This window comes from Podarcis filfolensis (assembly GCF_964270895.1).
Source record: "Podarcis filfolensis genome assembly, chromosome: 1".
In the NCBI taxonomy this organism is placed as follows: domain Eukaryota; kingdom Metazoa; phylum Chordata; class Lepidosauria; order Squamata; family Lacertidae; genus Podarcis; species Podarcis filfolensis.
Genome location: NC_139604.1, coordinates 76,792,754 through 76,814,319, shown reverse-complemented (window position 1 = coordinate 76,814,319; position 21,566 = coordinate 76,792,754). Strand labels below are relative to the sequence as shown.

Here is a 21,566-nt window from a genome sequence, read left to right as displayed (position 1 = left end):
GCTAAAATAAAATTGAAGTGAGGTCTTTTTCTTTTAAAAAAGCCAGCACAGTCTGTAAACACCATTTTTTTTTAAAAAAAGCAATCATGCTGGGTATTAACACATTTTATATGGAATTGAGATAAAACAAGTGGTTGAAAGAAGCAGCAAGCTAATAGTCTTGGCACAGGGGCTCTGAAATATTTGTAATTTTGTTTTAAATGCATAGAGCATTGCAATAAATGAATCTAGAATCAGAGCATGGGTGTTTATAATGCTGGAAGTTCAGGTTGTACCCTGATCACCTCCTTCCTAAAGTTGTACTAATTGTACCTGGAAACAATATCCTGTTCATGAGGTTTACTGTCGCTTTCCCTTCTGCTTTGCTTCCTCCTGCTTTATACTGATTTGCTTGCCCATAATTTAGGGACAAGATCATATACCACAGGCAAAAGTTTCCTTTAAAAAAAAACCAAAAAACTTTTAGGGAAGTTAGCTTAGGGAGGTTGGACTGTTCTTATGCACTGAGCCTTAACCTCTCCAATTAAGAAGGCCTTGGGTAGCAGAGCTTAGCAAAACCTTGCCTAAACCTTCAAGGCTGCATTGATATACCACCTTAATACCACAGTGGTTTTTTTTAAAATTGTATACAACCCAGAAAATTTTGTGTAATGTTATAAATAAAAATAAATATTAAATTACAGCTGCCTGCTATAGGGGAAAGGCAGACATGACTTATTATTAGAACTTTGTACAGACTGTAGAGGTGTGATGAATGTACAGGTTTCTAGAGACTTGGCCAAATCAGATACAGTTCTTGCGTATTTGGCGCATGTACTTGGAATATGTAGATGGAATATGATCCAAACTGCTTTGCTTGCCATATATATTATGGACATTAATCCTGTTTTGTTTCCTGTATGTGTTTTCTTTAGTTGTATGTTTCTGTTATTGATAAATAAATTTCATCTATATAAGGGCTGGAGCAGTCATGCATGATGATTAGAAATAATCTATGGAACCATCATAGCAAAGATGCAGAACCAGTGGTGCAAAATAAGATGTGTGGAGTAAATCTTGTTTTTCAGATTCGGGTTATGGGGAAAAAAAATAGGTCTTTCAACTTCATATTATACGTACAGTATATCATTCTTGTTCTCCAGTTTTGCCTGCTGCTGGAAACTATGTAGCAACAAGGCAGTGCACTATTACAGTTTAACTGCAAGGTCAGAATGCCACCTGCCTCTGCTTTTGTACGGTGACACCAATTATAGTTACATTTACTCCATTTTTATTACATTTAGACTAGGCATTAGTCTAATTAACAGGCATGGCCAAACTTGGCCCTCCAGCTGTTTTGGGACTGCAATTCCCATTATCCCTGAACACTGGTCCTGTTAGCTAGGGATGATGGAGTTGTAGTCCCAAAACAGCTGGAGGGACAAGTTTGGCTATGCCTGGTCTAACACATGAGCTTTAAATAATAATAATAATAATAATAATAATAATAATAATAATAATAATAATAATAATACATAAAAAATTTATCCTGCAAAGAAACCATAAGTAGTAAGACAAGAATAAACCTAAATTACAGCTCATGGTTTGTTTGGAGAGGAGCAAACCTTGAACCTACATTTGGATGTAACACTAAGCAAAACCATGCCTTAGCTACAACAGGAGCACAACTGGAGAAGGTGAGGAGCAGACCACCTGAATAAACATGCCTCACCTTTACCTTTAAACAGTAGTTAAGCCTAACTGTGGTTTTAAAGTGATATGAACACAAACCCACTGAGGTCTGTACCTAATACCCAACCCTCTTTTCCCATGCTTTGGTATAATGTAAAATGCCCACCCCTGGTTGGGCAGAACTTTACAGATAGACTTCTTTTCTATCTGTAACATGTAATGAAATGCCCATTTGTGCCAATGAGATATCAAGGACCAGGCCTGTGCCAAGACGAGGCAGCCGGGTACATTTGCCCTGGGCCTCAGAAAGCTAAGCTGGCTGGCTGGGGGGCAGGGAGCAGGGATTGACTGCTTTTTTGTTTATAACTTTATTCTAACGACTTCTGCCCTGGGCCTTAGACAAGTTCTACCCAGGCCTGTCAAGCACTGCTCTTTCTGTGAAAATAAACTTTTAGCTCCTGTTTCTTGATAGTTTGTCATGTTCACTATATATTTCAGGGCAGCTGTTTTTATTTTATTTTTGCTGCCCCCCCGCTTCTTGAAACAATAGTTTAAATTACCAGTACAGAAACTAGCAGCAGGCAAACAAAAGGGAACTATAAATTGTTGGCCGGTTGGTTTCTGGCTTTTTTTGTTTTTCTTATCTTACCCCTTTCCCCCTGCTATTTTCATGTCTTTGGGACTCTCTTTTGCTTTATTGGATATATTCCCTTTCTTAAAGTAAATCTCAGGCACTATCTGTCATCTTCTGCTATTCTTCCCATAAAGTCTGCTAAAATGGTCAGTAACGCAATTAAAACCACATCCTTAGAACTGAATAGGGGAGAATTACAACCCAAAGGAGTTAATATTTCTTTGAGCCACTTTTTTCAGATTCAAGCAATGTTACTATATTTTTAGCCTCTGTTTTGGAAGGCATTCTTCAGGATTTCATTCGTACGCAGAATCATGGAATTGTAGAGTTAGAAGGGACCCTGAGAGTAATCTAGTCTTAGCCTCTGCAATGCAGGAATCTCAACTAAGGCACAAATGATAGGTGATCATATAACCTTTTATATTTGTGCAGCTGGTTATTCCTGCCTAAGTGCCCAACTTTCCATTTGTCTCTATTGAAAGTCATTTTGTTAGTTTTGGCCCAGTGCTCAAATCTGTCATGGTCATTTTGAATCCTGATTCTGTCTTCTGTGGCATTACCTACGCCTCCCAGTTTGGTGTCATCTGCAAATTTGATGAGCATCCCCTCAAATCCTTCATTCAAGTTGTTTATAAAGATGTTTAACAACAATGGGCCCAGCACAGAGCCCTGCAGCATTCTTTGGATTTGGTCAGCCAGACGGCTACAAATTCACATAACAGTTTCCTCATCCAGATCACATTTTACCAGCTTCTCTGCAAGAATATCATGGTGGACTTTGTCAAAAGTCTTACTGAAATCAATATACACTTCGCCTACAGCATTCAGCTGATCCACCAAGCTTGCAACACCATCGAAAAAAGAAATGAGATTGGTTTGCCATGACTTGTTTTTGAGGAAACATGCTGGGTTTTAATAATCACATCATCCTTTTCTAAGTGTTCACTGACCAACTGTTTAATTATCTGTTCTAGGACCTTTCCTGGTACCAATGTTAACCTGACTGGTCAGTAGTTTTGAAAGTTTTTCATTAGAAACTTTTTATTAGGATTATAACCATATTGAAGCTGAAATTCTATAAGAATCTCTGTGGTGCATGAATCTCTGTTGTAATCTGTTTGTTATTTTTCTAGTTGTTATTTGTATACTTCTAGTCCTGTCCATAAGTGGATAAATCAAAAGCCAGGATCTTTTCCTGACAAATGCTATTAGACTTGTCAGAGCAGATAATCTGCTATGCATGAGAAGTGTGTGCCATAATCATGGTGATTATCCCATCTGAGACAAGTGACCAGTGTTTTCTGAACTGTGGAGCACAATGGCAAGGTGATATCCTATGGGAGTGAGAATGAGAAGAGATACTTGTCAAACCTCTAACTCTGTGTTCTTGCTCTTTAGTTCAGGTTCCACAATCAGCACATGTATAATATGGAATAATAATACAATATACCATACAGAAAAAATATACCATACAGAAAAAATATACCACCTTACATTAATTATATATATGTGGCAAGAGAAATACTGCCATATATCGTCACAGTTTGGAAGAGTTTCTATGCAAATAAGGATTGCATCCATTAACTGCTAACTCAAACAACTTGAGTGAGGCAATCTGTTACTTCTGGACCAGAGTTTTAATCTCTCACAAGGTAATATTTGCATAAAAAGTCAAGCTGTTAAGTGATTCTGGAAATGTTAACTTCTGGAACTTCTTTTCTTTCTTTTTTACACACTGAATGTCTCTGTGTGTGCACATGTAAAACTTGAAGATCAATTACATAGCTGTCAAGTGTCCCTTATTTGAAGGGACAGTCCCTTATTCCAGCGCCATGTCCCGCTGCTGTCCCTTATTGATGGATGTCCCTTAAATGTCCCTTAAATGATGTCCCTTAAATTTCAAAGGAAGCAGCTCCTCTCCCTCCCTCCCTGCTGGCCAGGGAGGAGGGAGGCTCCAACTGTGTTGCTTGGCTGTGTTGCTCACCCAATAAGAAGTCTAAGAACGACTGGGGGGTGGAGCTTGCATGCCTTGTGTGTGGCTAGTTAATGTAAGCTGAGGGGGTTTTTGAATGCTGGACGCCATTTTGTTGCACGTGCTGCTGCAAACTTTGCAGTGCAAAGCCAGGCTGGGGACCCATCTTAAGTTGAGGCTGCATAGGCCTTGTGGTGCATGTGATTCAGATTCTATTCAGTTGAACCTCTGGTTACAAAGTTGGTTGGACAGTGTTCTCGAAGCTACCAGCATGAGTTTGACCAGACTGCAGGAGGACAGGAAGACTGGAGTGCTTGGAACAGGTGAGGCTGCAGGTCCCTTATTTTGGCTGCTGGTCCCTTATTTTCAAGGCTGCTGGTCCCTTATTTTCAAATCTGTAAGTTGACAGCTATGCAATTATATTTTGATATGGCAGTTTTTAAAATCCACAAATAATTTGTGCACGTGGTCAGTTCCGACTACTTCTGTATATGAATTTGTGTGGACAAATATTACTTATGAAGCTTCTTTATTTTGAAGTAGACAGACCACTGCAAAAATCTTTCCCAGCCCTGACAGATCCTAGCAGAGATTTCCCCCAACTTTTTTTTTACCCATTATCCTTTTTAAAAAAAGGATACACACACAGAGAAAAGATATCATAGAGTTTGAATTTGGGTTCTCTTCAACACAAAAGATGAGCTTGCCTGCTGAAGTATGACATTTTATGGAATTGAACTAGGTGATTGTCTGCAAGAAAACCTTTGACTGTAACAACTGGGAAAAGTGCTGCTACAATTACAGGTGACTCCCCACTTATTTGAGTTTACGTTCTGGCACTCCATGTGCACAAGTGAAAATTGCGTAAGTGGGGAGGACCCTCTAAGCACCATTTAAATGCCCTCTCTCCAATCCAGATCAAAAATATTGTTGATGTGTTTTAATCTCTTTTACTGTTAATTTTAATTATTTTGTTTTAAACTGGTTTTATTGATATTTTTAATATTTCTTGTAAAGCACATAGAGATTTGATTACAACAAAGTGGCATATACCTTTTGTTAACCAACCAACCAACCAATGGATGGTTATTCAGTCGTACATTACTTTTTGATGCGCATGAGTACATACTTTTTATTATGTAACTTGTACATATCCCATTTATGGAGTGTGAAGACATTCTGTTGTTTTCAGTAGGCTATTTTATTATTAGCAAGTCAACATACTGAATCAGGAACCCTGTTACAATCAACAAAATATCTGACTAGAAACTGACTAGTCAAAACGGTTAATGACAGAACTTTTTAATATCAGAACATGTACTCTAGTAATGTGTGGTGTGGGGGTGGACATGCAAGCATCCTAAAAACCACTTATATGGAGAAAAGGTAAGCCCTCTGTATTTAATCTGAATGGATGACTGAAGGAGAAGGTAAATAGAGGCTTCACAAGTGTAATTAGACCAGGATAACAATTGAAGAAAAATGAAGAGAGTCCTTTGCCGTTTACCCCTAATCTAATGAATGCAGTATTCTCAAAATATGCAGGAAAGAGGGGTTGTTACAACCTTCTTCCATAAAGGGTAGTTCTTCGTTAAATTCCCACCAAAGCCTGAAACAAACCATTTGGGCCTGTATCTCATTTGTCTTCCTTATATTGTACTATTGAGCTGCAGTATAATACATGTCGATTTGTGTGCTTTTACATTGAAAAATTCATTCTTTTGTGTCATTGAAGACAGATATTGTGCAGTCCCTTCAGAACCCTACTCGGTCAAATAAATAAAAATCCAATACTCCCTTGTAAGGAGTGTTGTGGATAGCGGTACATTCCTTTGTTTTAAGCTTTGGGGCTTTTAGTGGTTAACAAAAGATGGAATTCCTCATTGAATAATGACCAATGTTTTTAAAAGGCTACATATTTTCTACTAATACCATATAGGTAAAGAAAAATCTCTAATGTGAGTGTGTTATTCAGTGATTTGCTTTCTTAATGAGTATGTCAAAGGTTTTATGAAATGTTGAATTTAAAGGAACTTACCCCTACGTAAATGCATAGAAGATGAGAGCCCTGGTTTCCTAAAATGGTATTTGAGTAGAGGTTTAATTTTGAATTTGATGCTGAAGAGTGGAGGTGTTTATTCTTTAAAATGTTGATAGAGATAATAAATAATACTTCCACAGTGCCAGTGATCTCCAAAATATATGCTTGGAGCATGGAAAATTGTTTTATTGCTCAAAGAGGTAAATTAGTTCAAGGGGACCTATGAAAGGGTATTATCTAGCAAAAGAAAAGAAAATTATTGCAGTATTAATGATTCCAACTTTGAATATGCTTTTTGCCTCAGTATTCTGAAGAATTAAAATTGATTGTAATTACAATGCAGGTAAGCTGTTACTCCCCATAATTATATGAATTACTCTCTTGAGTTCATTGAATGCTCCTAAGCCAAAAGTTTAAATGATTTTAAAAAAATTATACCATACATTACTGTATCTGCTTTTATTTGCCCTGGTCAATATCAGTTTGGAAGACTATTTACTTCTGTATACTTGGCTTATCACAGCTATGTGTTGATTATAGGTAATTTATGTTTCTTGAAATGTATGTGTTTCCAGACAAATAGCAAGCTACAACACAAACCCAGTGATTACATTTAGTAAGGCCAGGCTTGAAAAGGTTGGAAAGCTAGATTGAGTGTAAATTCATAAAGCTGAAATGGATTGTGTTGGCTCATAGTTTGCTTTCGAAACTGTAGCTCATGTTAATTTAAAAATATGATTGCAGTGCCTTTCATCAATTTCTTATACATGTACACATTATCAGTGAAAAATGCTGATGTCTGGCGGAGCTTTACTGAATGGTAAATGGGTTTTTGTTATCTGAGAGCATTGCTTCAATACCCTTGCTGACCTCCTGTAACAATTCTGTGAGGCACTTTAAGGACAATATTGCTCAGATTCGGACAAAGTTGGAATCTGCTACAGTTGGATCAAGTTCAAGGGAGGTATCCTGAGCACTGTCTGATCGACCTGTACTGTATTATGGCCTGAGGATGTGGAGAAGCTGCTTTAAGAAGTGTCACCAACCACCGTGAGGCACTTTAAGGACAATATTTCTCAGATTCGGACAAAGTTGGAATCTGCTACAGTTGGATCAAGTTCAAGGGAGGTATCCTGAGCACTGTCTGATCCACCTGTACTGTATTATGGCCTGAGGATGTGGAGAAGCTGCTTGAAGAAGTGTCACCAACCACCTGCCATCTTGACACTTCCCATCTTGACTTCTCAGTCAACCCATGGGGGTTGACTGGGTAAGTCCAGGATGTGATTAGTTTCACTGGAGGAGGAGGAAATACCATCCATTTTGAAGGAGATGGTGTGGCATCCCCTCCTTAAGAAGACCTACATGGACCGAGAAGCATTAAACAACTATTGCTGAGAGGCAATTATTCCTTTTTGGGCCAGGTGCTTGAGAAGGTGGTGATGGTAAAACTTGAGGCACACTTGGAGGATCCACATTGGTTTCAGACCCCATTATGGCATAAAACTTCCTTGTTTACCTTGGTTGATGACATTTGTTGGGGGAAAGGTAGAGGGGAGTGATTCTGTTCATTCTGCTTGATCTTTTTATACCTTTCAATACTGTTGACCATGGTATCTGTGATCTTTGAATGAATGGTGGTACATTACTACTACTACTACTACTACTACTACTACTACTACTACTACTTCAGTGGTTCTGATCCTATGTCCATTACTGTTTCCAGAATGTAGTTATGGGATGCTGTTGTTTGGCACCATGGCAGTTGTCTTGTAGTGTCCTGCAGGGTTGTCCCCATGCTATTTAACAACTATATGAGGCCACAGGGAACTGTCATGAGATTTGTAGTGGAATATAGGGGAATGTAGGGGAAATAGCCTGTTCTGGATGGTATTGCGCTTCCCTGGTAGGAAGAGGTCCATGGCTTGGGGATGCTCCTGGATCCAGTCTTGTCACTGGAGTCTCAAATGACCTTGGTGATTTGATTTGATTGAGTGTTATATTTTTCAAATGAATAGCAAAGCAGATTACAAACAATAACATAAAGAACATCACAAATACAACATAAATCATATAGAATAATTAACAACACATCAGCAAAACAATTACAATTTATAAAACACTAACAAAACAACTAACAATAAGCTAAACAGCACAATTACAACAAAAACCATATGATACAATTCATGAAGTACTACAACATCATCTATAAAACAATATTGACACCATTAACAACAAAATGGCAACCATAAACTAAACCAAACACTGTTGAATTCATATACACATGCTTCCCACCCCCATGATTTTAAATCTTTCAGATGGTATGGTAACCCCTGGTTTGTAAAGCCAATGCATTTTTTCTTTAATGTCTGAGACTATGACAATTTACAAACTGGAGCTTGCAAAGCTGCCAAACTATGAATTAAAGTTGTGTTCTCTGTGGATTGCTGTTTATCTGCAAAATTTATAAACCATTGAAAAAACACATCTGTGGCTTTTGCTCCACCTCAAAAGACTGCTGAACTTTGGAGTTGTGTGTAAATTTATGAAATTAAAAAACTGAATGTTGAATAGATGTAAGACAGGTAGACAAGCATTGCCAGATTATGGATGCTTGTGTACATTTGGAAGGCCAAATCATATTGTATGATGCTAGCAGAAGCCATGGTTTGAGAATAAAGATACAAATCACTATATTCGAAGTTCCTCCAATTGCAAATATAATAACCACTCTTCCCTACTCTTGGTGTTTTGAAATGTTCAGAAAAACCTACTTTGTCAAGTATTGTGTATGACAATCATTATCCTTTCTCTAACAACCACTCTTCGATGAATAGCTTTCTACAATTGCTATGAATATATTAAATATATATGCATTTTATTGATTATAGATTAGTAATTCTTTTCTGTAATTGATAAGTGTAAACTGTTTAATTATTATTTGCTGATGTTTAATTTTACTGTTTACTATTAGATTCTAAAGGATTATTGAATATTGCTTTATTTGATATAAGTTGTTTATTTTAAAGTTATTGTAACTTTTTATATAGGATCTGATTGTTAGTATTAATGTTTGATGTTTCATGATGATGATGATGATGATGATGAGTTGGAAGCCTGCCAGAGTGGCTGGGGCAACCCAACCAGATGGGCAGGGTATAAATAAAAAAATAAAAAAATAGTTGTAATGGCCCAGTTTCCTTGGAAATGAATGCATTGGTTATGGGCTATCTCTGCTTACTTGCATGTACAGTATCTGTAATTCTCATGCCGTGATGCTTTATTTTATCTATATCTGAAAACTCTATTTTTCTCTTTCTTTTTTCAGTGGAAAATTTAAAAATGTGATATATGTTGTTATGTTGAGCCTTGGATAGCAGCTTGTATAAGTCTCGCTGTGTGTAGTTTATCAATGAGTTTTAATTTTTAATTTTGGTTAAAATTCTAATCAAAAAGAATTTGGCTAATAGTAGCACTTTGCTTCATAGGATTTATGAACGTGTTATAGACCCTCCGGAAACAAATCTGACTCCAGGAAGCAATCTGTGGCTTGGACAACGTAACAGGAAACATGGCTTCTTTAAGGTAAGTCTGAAAAATGGAACCAAATGAGTTAACAGAAATGTGATACATTCATCCTTTGCCTTTTACAACATCCGATCATTGGTGTTTTCATAGCAACACTGCCATTTCATAGTTCAACATGCATGTGGATCAGCTACATGGAGTGAAAATTTCTGAACACATGAATTCAGTTTACACTCATTCTGTGCAACTTTTCCTTTGTAACTTGTTTTGGATCAACTTAAAGGGAATAAGAAATGTGAATCTTTATGTCAGAGCATGGAATCAATAATGATACATCATATGCTCTCTGTAATCAGAGGTGTATTGTTGTTATAAAAAGATGTATAGGTTATGTACCACCCTGCCTTGCTTTCTATATATTGGGTTTGGGCTGGAGTTCACACAGCTGCACCGGAACTACTTACTATTCTCATATGTGTGGGCAGGCCTGATAACCTTTCATCGCACTTGCTACTTCCTGACCTTCTGCTTATCCTTCTCATTAAGTTTTTCCTTATCTTTAGTCTCTAACCCCTGAAACAAAATATGTAAACATATGGCCCTTTCCCAAAAAGGAGAAGGCTAGAAGGAGATAATTTCTTAGCAGCTTGGCTGTCTCCACATATGAACGAGTCAACAAGGGAACTGAATTATATCCCATATCAGGTTTATTCTAGTGCATCTGGTGGATAGCTTCATGGCCTACTCAGCTGAACCTGGCATAGGGGAAAAGACATGCTTGCTGCTGGCTCATGGACAGTGAACTACTGTACTGGAACTGACATTCAGTCTAAAACTTTGGGGAGTGAAGCCCAGAATGGTGCTGTCTAGTTCCCTACATGGGATCCAAAACTTTGGGGTTTACTACCCTATCCCATAGCATTGGTCATCCTAGCTGGTCTTCTCAACTTCTCAGTTCTGCCTGCTCCATGGGAGATGGTGTTGGTTCTGTTGCTAAGCTAGGTTTGGCCAAAATCTTGGCCAAAGACAAGTAGCAAAATCAAAAACATCCTCAGTTTCTTTGCTCCCCTACTCTCTAAATTCCCCTTTCCTTTTCCGCAGCTTCCAACAGAGCTAGGAGGGCATTAACATCAACCTCAATGTACTCTTCTAACAAATAAGAGATAAGTAGGTGTTTTGGGGATGGGGGTGGGACTTGTAGCCTTCTGTGGCTGCAGGAAGCTTTCCTAAAGTGTGATCCTGGCTGAACTCTGCTGGAGCCTTTACCCTCCCATGCAGTGGACCAAAGAACAGAGAGTAATATGTAAAACAAAACATTAGGAAGCCTCTCTCACCATCCTCCTATTTTCTCCTGCTACTGCTCCTGCAAACTTGTGCATTGTTTGGCTTGTTGGACCCACTGGCTAATAATGAATTCTGGCACTCATGCATCTATGGCTCCCACTCCCAGGCACCAGCAAATGTGCCACCAGCATTGCAATTTGAAGCAGATGCCAATGCCTTTCTCATCCAGCTGTATGTGTAAAGGCCCCCCACCCACATTACCCAACTGGTTTTGGGGTGCAAGGGAGGTTGCAATGGGTAAGAATACTGCAGCAGGTTTTAATATAATGCAGATAATTTTTGTATCTCTTTTATCCACCCACTCCCCATTTAAATTAAGGTGGAGAAATGCCTTCTTACCTGGACTTTATTTCTCCATCTAACAGCTGAGCTGTCACCGTGAAGTGAAATTGATGGCATTATTTTATTCTACAGCTGTTGGTTTTTTAACCTCAGCTGCTTCCCATAATTCTGCAGATGGTAAACATATGTTTATGGGTATATAGCAAAAAAGGAACAGGGGGAGTAGTAATAGTTATATTGGTTTTGCCCATCTTTAATTCTTTTTTGATACAGACAGCCAGAGTCTAAGAACTGAGGGATATTATGCATTTATAAATTAATATTTCTACACATTAACACTTTGGAAACAGCAGGATAGCTAATGATATGATAATGAGCTGCCAGTTTTTATTGATCATAATGTAAGTCGACATGTGCCTTTCTTTGCTCTATGGATGCCTGAATATTTTACTAACTGTCTGCAGGGCAAAACTACATAATTGGCTGTATTTTTAAGCTTGCTTGTGAGTTTTATAAGCTTTACACTTTATTCTTGTTGTTACCCAATGCAAAAGCCTATGATTTTGATAGTTTATAAGCACACATATCCCTTGTCCTTGTATTTACATACTCAGCAGGACTCCCTTTTTCTTTTGAAAGCAATTTGTTTCAGTGTTTTAGCATATACAAACCCTATTTTGCTCAGTGTAAACAGAGATCTGCAGGGAAATAAGAATGTTAAAAAAAGAATTGTATTTTTCTTTTGTATATGCAGAGGAATTGTGCTAGCAATTGTGTCTAAAAAGCACTGAATATTATTATCAGCATTATACTGATAATAGCTATTTCAAATCTATTAGGAGTGTAACAGCATACTTCGCTAATATGTTTTCAGTTCATCTTCTGCTTTTGTTCTTAATGGCAAAACTCTAAAATTGTAGCATTAATACACACTTGGAGACACAATCTTCTCTTTCCTTTCACACCTACTATGTTTTCCTGATGTAGCCTTACATGATAAGTTCTTCATTTTATATTGTCTTTCACACAGTGTAAAAATAAATTCTGGAAATCTAGTGGAAATTTAGTGCTTGTTTCCATGTTCCAGAAAAACTCTGTTTACAAGCATCTTAGCTTGGAAAATCACGGGAGTTTTGCACTGTAATTCCACTTGATGAAATTTGGGGCAGTATCCTGGCATACAGTTCTTTCCTGCTGTTTAAAATTTAGTGCGACATGGCAGTATATTGATCAAAGTGCCATAACGCAACAGGTACTGTAGTGTAAAAGGAACACTAGAAATTGGAACAGAAGTGTTAGCATTATAAGCAGTAAAACTAACCCAATAAACTAACAACAACAACAACAATTTTTTATTTATACCCCACCTATCTGGCTGGGTTGCCCCAGCCACTCTGGGTGGCTTCCAACACCCGTAAAAATAATAAAACATCAAACATTAATAGTAAAAATCAGATCCTATATAAAAAGTCACAATAACTTTAAAATAAACATCTTATATCAAGTGAAGCAATATTCAATAATCCATTAGAATCCAATAGTAAACAGTAAAATTAAACATCAGCAAATAATAATTTAAACAGTTTACGGTCATCAATTGCAATAAAGTATTACTAATCTAGCAGCAAAGCACAATGCATAAAATACCACAAAACGTACAAAACCATAAAAAAGGATCAAATTGAGAAACAAGGACACACAATTTACAAAATTATTTTTACAAACTATCTCTGAACTCCTCTCTTCCCAGCTGCTTCTGCTGTTCTCAAAGTCATGGTGTGGGAAAGGCTCCTGGGGCTGGAGGGTGGGGCAAGGCAGGTGGAAAAGCCATTGCCTGCAAAAAGTCTCTCTCCGCTCAGTTCTTCCTCTGGAGGAGAGCAGGCCTCTTATAAAGACTCCTGGGGCTGGGGCAAGGCAGGTGGAAAAGCCATCTCCCCTCATGTCTGAATGTAGCTCCTGTGTTCTTAGGGGACACCCCACCCCATATGATGGTGACCTCCTGTCTTATTCCTTTTAATTTTCAGTGCTTTCCGTTAAAAAGACAAAAAAAGATCTGACACTGTAAAGGAAAACCTCACAGCTACCCCTCATATTTGATAGAGCTCTGCATCCCCAAAACAGTTATGCCTAGGTAACATTAATGTGGTTCAAGTTAGGGGGAGGTGAGATTGTTCCGCATGTTGCAGAGCATTTTAGTTTTTTTTTTTAAATAATATTTATTGAAGTTTCCAAAATACAGAAAGAGAAGAAAAGAAATTATGAAGATACATTCAGAACCTTATTTTCAAACATCCACTTTCTGGGACTCCCCCCTTCCCCCACCCCTACCGTATTCCCCTTTCATATTGTTGTTTCCACAAGTTCTATTTCTGATTTAAAGCACAAGTTGCAGAGCATTTTAGGAAGACGAATGGTAAAATGAGTTAGGAAAGCGTAAAGAAAGTTGGTGAAATAAGTCAGTGTATTTGGCTGTTAACCAGAAGGTTGGTGGTTTGAGCCCACCCATGGATGACTGTGGGCAGGATTCCTGCTTTTCAAGGGGTTCAACTAAATGACCCTTGGGGTCCCTTCCAAATCTACAATTCCCTGAAATATGAGCATTCTGTTTTTGCCTCTTCCACAACACAGCCTCATGAATAATTATTGTAGATGAGGAGGAATTTTTTTGAATAGGATATCTTTTTGAGTATTGCAGAGTAGTAGTACAGTACTCCCATGCCAGAGTAGGAAAACAAAGAAACTAGAGCAGTGTTTCTCAAACTGAGGTCCACAGATGTTGTTGGACTACAATTCCCATCATCCCTGACCACTGGTCATGCTAATAAGGGATGATGGGAGTTGTAATCCAACAACAGCAGAGGACCCAAGTTTGAGAAAGACTGAATTAGAGTGAAGAGGCACCCCAAAGATAAATCATATATCATGTTAAAAGTATTTGAAGCACCTTACTTAAAAGAAGCAAGGGAGAAATGTAACCAAGAAGGCTTATGATTCTGTTCCTGTTGTCATATCTTCAGCCTTGCCTTTCTCTCTGAAGCTATACTCACTGTGCATGTTAGGTCCAAACCTGTATGACACACTGTTTGCATTAGAGCACTAGAGACACCTGTGTTGCTTTTAGTTATCCATCCTGAGTACTTATTTATAAACTGGGATATTTCTGAGCCTGCATCAATAGTTTTGTCACTGATTATATGAAATATAGTAATTATGTATCTTACTGTATTTTTAACTGTTTTATTATAAGGGTCCATCTAGCAATGCTGGTGGTAATGAACAAGTAGAAATAAGTTGCAAGTTTTAAATCGTTTCCAATATTGAGTTTTAATGCTGTAACATGCCCTGGGACCTTAGAGTGAAGGGCATGTAATGATTGATTGATTGAATAATAATCTTGTCACCTCAGGTGTTGGAAGCAGAGATGAGGGGGGAGAAGTCTCCTCTTCATGATTTTCCACTTAACTTGGTAGCTTCCCTCAGCTGCTTTGGTCAAAAACAGCAACAGCAACTGTTGACTAATACAGTCATGCAATGGAATGCCATATAACTGACCCTTAGTTGCCACAGTAGCAGAAGGGAATTGTTGTGTGTCACTCAGCTGCTTCCACAAGTGGGCTGGCATATGGCAAATCGTAATTCTGTACTAAAGCACAAAGTCAAGGGACCTGACACTTCCCCCTCGCTTAATGCTCACCATGCCTTTTCTCGTATGTCCATGCTTCCTTCTAGCAGTATGTCATTTCTGTCAACCTTACTCTTGCCCCTGAAAATGCTCTTCTCATTTATGGAGGTGAATTTTTATAAAGAAGATTTTTACAATGATACATAATATTATTGCAAATACAAGACAATATCCACAATTCCTATAATCTGTGCAGTACGTTCTCTGACATAAGGCCCTGACACAGCAGCTGTTGCAATATAGGATGCTAGCTGGTTGTGTCAGTGGATATAACTGGAGGTAGTGCTATAGCTGTCGCTGTCATAATCCATTGAAGTCAAAGGCAGAGTATACACTGCAGCTTGACTTTTCCTGACAAAAAAGCCCTTTATTTATATTTGACTAGTCCTCTTGAAAACAGATTCTGGTAGTTGTATGCCTGTTTAGGGAAGCTTTTAATATTTGATGAATTATTGTATTTTGATATTTTGCTGGAAACTGCCCAGAGTGGCTGGGAAAACCCAGCCAGATGGGCAGAGTATTGTTGTTGTTGTTGTTGTTGTTGTTGTTGTTGTTGTTGTTGTTGTTGTTGTTGTTATTACCATGGCGGCATCTAAAACCTGGAAGTGAATGAAAATGATACATGTGTATAAATAAGAAATATTTATTGAAGTTTTACAAAAACAAATATGCAAAAACACATAATAAAGGAAAAAATAAAAATAAAAATAAAAACACAGAAAAAATAAGAAAAATTAAAAACAATTACCATTTTTCATAACTTAAAACTCATTTGCTTGTTTCTTTGACCTCCTCACACCTCCCCTTCTTGTATTCCCATTTAAATAATCAAATCAGCAAATCCTTACCCTCTTTCATTTATCTTAACTCTATATCTTAACATTTTATAACTCTGTATTTTCATCCACCATTTATTTCCAATCCAACATCATTTTAATTATGTTTTTACCTATTTATAACCCTTTTTTCATATTCTCTTAAAGCATTACAGCTGGAAACCACTTAATTTCTATCCAACATCATTCTAACATTCAATAAAAAAAATGATACATGTGTATAAATAAGCTATTGGCATGCATAATGAAAAGAGCACACCTTTTAAAGCATATAGTTCAAGGCTTAGAAACAGTGCACAAAAAACAGACATTAGCTAGGCTGCGTTTGCTACCACCCTCTCCCAGCTGAAATTGCTAAATAAATTTAAGATTAATGCTTAACAAACAAGCAAATGGTGGGGGGAGCATTTGTGATATGTATATTTTTAACATTTACAGTCATACCTCGGGTTACAGACGCTTCAGATTGTGTTTTTTCAGGTTACGGACCCGCTGAAACCCGGAAGTACCGGAACGGGTTACTTCTGGGTTTTGGCAGTCGTGCATGCACAGAAGCACTAAAACGCGCTTTGCGCATGTGCAGAGATGCCACTGTGGGTTGTGAATGCTGCGGGTTGCAAACGTGCATCCCACATGGATCACGTTTGCAACCCGAGCATCCACTGTATTCATTTATGTAGCAAATAGGGCTTTTTTTCAGCCAGAACTTGCTGGAACTCTGTTCCAGCACCTCTCAGGTGGGCACCATTGCCATTATAAGAGAACAAGGGAGGCGGACATGGTGAGTTTCAACACCTTTTTCCAGAAAAATAGCACTGAGTAAGGCTAAACACCCGTGGAAAAAGTCAACAGGTGCTTAATGTTAAGCAAAGGCAGAATAAATCTTAGTAAAGTGAGGTGAAACAGTTTGGTTGTGATGCACGCCTGGTGTGCTCAGTGGTTATTATTTAGGCTTGCTTTAACTTGGACTCCTCAGGCCACAATGTCAGTGAAGCCTTGTACGTACTGCCTAGATGAGCATTTCAGTGTAAATTGAGATGCCCACCCAGATATAATTTACATCAGCTACATACACAGATATCCATGTTGTATTAGGGCAAGGGTTTGGGTTTTATTTATATGTATTTAAACATTGCCCTTAGACATCCATGGGTCTGTGGTTTTAATACATTGTTCAGTAGCATTCATTTTCAGAATCATATTACAGATTGCTTTGGAGGTTATCCCTACCAACTGACACTGTCTCCTCTCATTACTCATATGACTTCATCATTCTCATAGATGAAAAGGTTAATAAATGTTCTGGATAGTTATTTTCATTAATATTTTCAATTAATATTTGATCTTGAAATAACAAGCAGGAAGAGCTGCTTGCTGATTACCTTTTTGCTATCTGAGACAACGAGCGCATAAATGTTAAATGTTGCTGCATCTGCAAATCTTGGAGCACTGTATTTTATTTATAGCAGGAGCTCACTATTCCGAGTAGGATATGATGTCTTCTATCTGCTCAGTAGCATCCATTTTTCTGTTGTACTCCAGCTGAAATAATGGCTTCAATTTCTGATGAAACCAATATTTTGATTATCAAAGGATAACCTTGACTGTAAACTTACTTTTCCACATAAAGTGGTGTGTGGGTGGGTGTTTTCAGTACACTTTATGTGCCTCTCCTAGATCCAGTTCATCATTACAGCATGCATGCCTATCAAAATTTATTTGCATTCTGAGGGTCTTAGCCTTTTTTGTTATCCAGTTCACATATGTTGACATGTCCAAGGACTGAAGACCTCAGCATTTGATTTTAAGGTGCAGATTTAATCTGAATAAAGCATCATATCACACTGAGGCTAATCAGTGGAAGAGGGGTGGAGAAACCTTTCTTTGGAATCATTGTACTATGAATGAGTCACCTTGTGAAAGTGGCTTCAGACTAGAATAGTTCCATTGGCATTTGCTCTCTAATAGGCCTTTCAAAGGTTTTCGTTCATAGGGTTTTCATTGCTTGTCTTTGTGTATGTGTTTGTATGTGACTGACTGCAATTCACCATATGATTTTAGTTTATGTGTCATTGAAAATAGTGAGACTTAAGCATTCTTAGCCACACTCTGGACTGTGGTGTTGAGTTTGGATCTTTACTTAATGCCCTAGGAATATTATTTGAAGGGCATGGTAAAAATAGTTAAGTGAAATATAAATTCACTAAACTTTTCATATAAAGTGAAAACCATAAGGTCTATGGCTGACCAGGCTTTGTGTTCAGAATTTTTTACTTGCCAGAACAGTTGTTACTTATTATGTTTTACCATGAGGTTCCAGAGTGGGCTCTAAAACTTTATTCCCCAAATCAATAATATTAACATTTCTGTTTTTAAAATCTGTAAATATTTTGTCAACTAGTTTTGTTAGATCAAGCAGTATGAACCTACAATATTGTATTTTGTTCTCATTTTTTAATATGAAATTAATAAATAGTGAATGACCAGGAAATATTTAAGCTAGTGTGTAAAGTGACCAGTACAGTTGGTTCTTAAAAGTGCATAACTTTGGTTAGCTGATGTTAAATGTTATCTTCTGGCCTATGAGAGTACTTAACTTCACTTACTCATGAATCATCAAAACCTACCCAATAATTTTTTTAAAAATGAAAAGCTATGGTTTTTTTAATTGAAGAAAGAAATTATATTTATAATTTCTTTCTTCAATTAAATTATATATATTTACCAATTCAGTGGTATCTTTTTTAAAAGTTCATGTGATTTTAATTGGTAAATCAGTATGATTGTATTAATTTGTTATGCCTTATCAAGACATAACTTGTGAATTATTTTGTACAATTTTAATTGTATGACTATAATCTATATTACCAGCTATCTCTTCTGTTACAAAGGGTATCATTCAAGATGTGAAAGTCATCTTCATGCCTAATGGATATATAACACAATGCCCTAATCTGAATCGCAGTAAGTAGCACTTTTAAGTATATATATTTAAAATTAAGTTTACAAAAATACTTTTAACAAAAACGAGTGTTTTGTAGTGCCTATTCATTTGTTGTGCAACAATGTTACATTCTTCCTGAGAAGTACCACTTTGTAGTTGAACAACTAAGATTATGTTTTGCCAACTTTTCTCAGTAAAAGCAGGCTGGGGAGTTATAGATATAACTGTTTTACTCCTTCGTATGTTTGACTGCACATATTTATTTTCTGTTCATTTAAACTGATCTTATAAGTGACCTAGATGACAGTTTCATTGGGAAAGCCAACAAATTCTGGACCCCCATTTTCCAGTTTGCATTGAACTAGGCTACACATTACTGTCATCACACCAGATCAGTTCAGATTTGTCTGTTCAGCATTCTGATGGCTGCATTGCTTATAAGCCAGAGAAAACTGGACTGAATTGCAGACTGTGGGATACCACCCTTCCGCCCATGCTTTTCTGTTACTGTAAGATTCCAATATTTCCAATAATACGTCATAGATGTGCGAGACAACCCAATTTAAATTATTAATATTATTTTCTATTAAAATGTCCATACGTTTTCATTTTCTTATAATCTTTGTAATATTTGTATTACAAATGCTAGAATCAATAGCTAGTGAGTTAAGCATATGGTAGTTTGTTTTGTATAATATGGTTTTTATCTGCTGTTTTCCTTCCTTCCTTTATTGAGCCTGTCCAACCTGCAGTGATTTCTTAAGCCTGGTTCAAGGAATTATGGATTTGCAAGAACTTCTGGCTAAAATGACAGCAAAAGTAGGTATCTGACCTTTGTTTTACATCCAAGTTGTCATTTGCTCCCCATATTTGGGCAACCATGTACACATTTCTCATCTTTTTTCAGTTTATGTATCATTATGTCAAGGACTTATTTCATGCTATAAATGGAAGAGTAAGTTACTGATCCACAAAGAATGCATTTTTCCTTTTTGTTTGAATTGTGGTTGAATACTGATGCTGAGGTTTGCCTAATGGAATAAGAAAACAAGACAGGCACAAGTATTTATCTAACCTGGTGCATAGTTGTCAAACATGGTTGTTTCCTATGTCATTCGTTTCCTTTCATAGAAATAAAACACATAAAAATCTGTACCCTTCCAGTTATTGTGAATAACCTGTTCTATATCTAACCCTTCAGTTCTAATATTGGGGTTTGTGTTTTTTTTTGCATGGGATAGCATGATGATGAGAAGTGGAGGTCATTGGGATTGGAGTTCTACCAGTAGTCAGGCAGCAGTGGCTGCTCATCAGATGCTGTCTAAATCCTATTTTGTTTCTGAGCTGCCTTCACTTGTTCTTGTTCCATGTGCTTATCTTGTTTATAATAACACATTTTCATAGCATTAAAATGCCAATTATAAAACAAAACATTGTGTATACATACTGGCTCTGTTTTTACATCATTTCTAAACCATAGTTTAGCAATGCATGAGCAGGAACAAACCTCAAATGTAAGTGCACTCCCATTAACTTCACATAAGGCTAGGATGACTTCATCATTCCTTCCTCCTCCCCCTCTTTCTCTTAAACCAGTTTTATCTAGGCCACACTTCCAGAATAAAAATTATAAATGAGTCTTCTCCCATACAGTGGTATCTTGGGTTATAGACACTTCAGGTTACAGACTCTGCTAACCCAGAAATAGTACCTCGGGTTAAGAACTTTGCTTCAGGGTGAGAACAGAAATCGCACGGCGGCGATGTGGCAGCAGTGGGAGGCCCCATTAGCTAAAGTGGTGCTTCAGGTTAAGAACAGTTTCAGGTTAAGAACGGACCTCCAGAACGAATTAAGTTCTTAACCTGAGGTACCACTGTACTCTGTTCAAACAGTGATTCTGGATCACAGCTAGGATTGTCCTCAATCGTACTTGATGCTCTTGCTCTCATTTAGAAAAGATGTCTATCCATATTCTGCGCATACACACACACACTACACTACACTGAAATGTTTAAATGTTTATTTGATTGTTCTTGAATCTTCCCGCCACACTTGCCCTCCTCTCCTGGTGCACCACATGGTTTGAGAACCACTGTATTAAAGCCCGCTTGTTGTGTCATATGGATCAGAGATCATGGTTCATAACTGTGGCCAGGGTCAAAACCAAATCAACTTTAAACCATACGCCACAAATCTAGGTTGTTTAAACTAACCAGGCATAAAGTATGATCCCTGGTCTAGATGACGTTGACAAGCCTATTTTAAATGAAAGTCAAACTAAAAGCCTCTGAAGTCCCCCCAGTTGTGTACCCAAGGTTTGCTATGGCTTCTTCCTGCTCACCGCTGGTTAGCAGGACATGCAATCATGGCCACTGTCTGTTTCAAATCTTTGCAAAGCTCATGGTTTGAAATCTGGAGCATAAATCAGCCAAAGATAAGCCCTCTTAAGCCCTGCTGATTTCAGTGGACCGGTGCTTATAGGCTGCAGTCCTATAATGCCTTTGCTGGGAGTAAGTCCTGTCGAACAAAATGAAACTTACTTCTGAGTAAGCATGCACTTTTGACCTTTTTAAATTAATGGAACTTAAAAGTGCCATTCCATTGTTTATTTATTTTTGGTTTTGGTTTATAT

At 37.5% G+C, this 21,566-nt stretch overlaps 1 protein-coding gene across 4 annotated transcripts in view; it reads left to right on the top strand.

Moving 5' to 3' along the window:
- Nucleotides 1–21,566, top strand: part of NELL1 (neural EGFL like 1) — a 374,882-nt gene that overhangs the window by 111,606 nt on the left and 241,710 nt on the right. For all 4 annotated transcript variants that reach the window (XM_083598461.1, XM_083598460.1, XM_083598463.1 and 1 more), the window contains exons 5-7: nt 9,807–9,903; nt 18,882–18,954; nt 19,671–19,753. In XM_083598461.1, the coding sequence (XP_083454587.1) occupies nt 9,807–9,903; nt 18,882–18,954; nt 19,671–19,753 (253 nt within the window). The remainder of the gene's footprint in view (nt 1–9,806; nt 9,904–18,881; nt 18,955–19,670; nt 19,754–21,566) is intronic.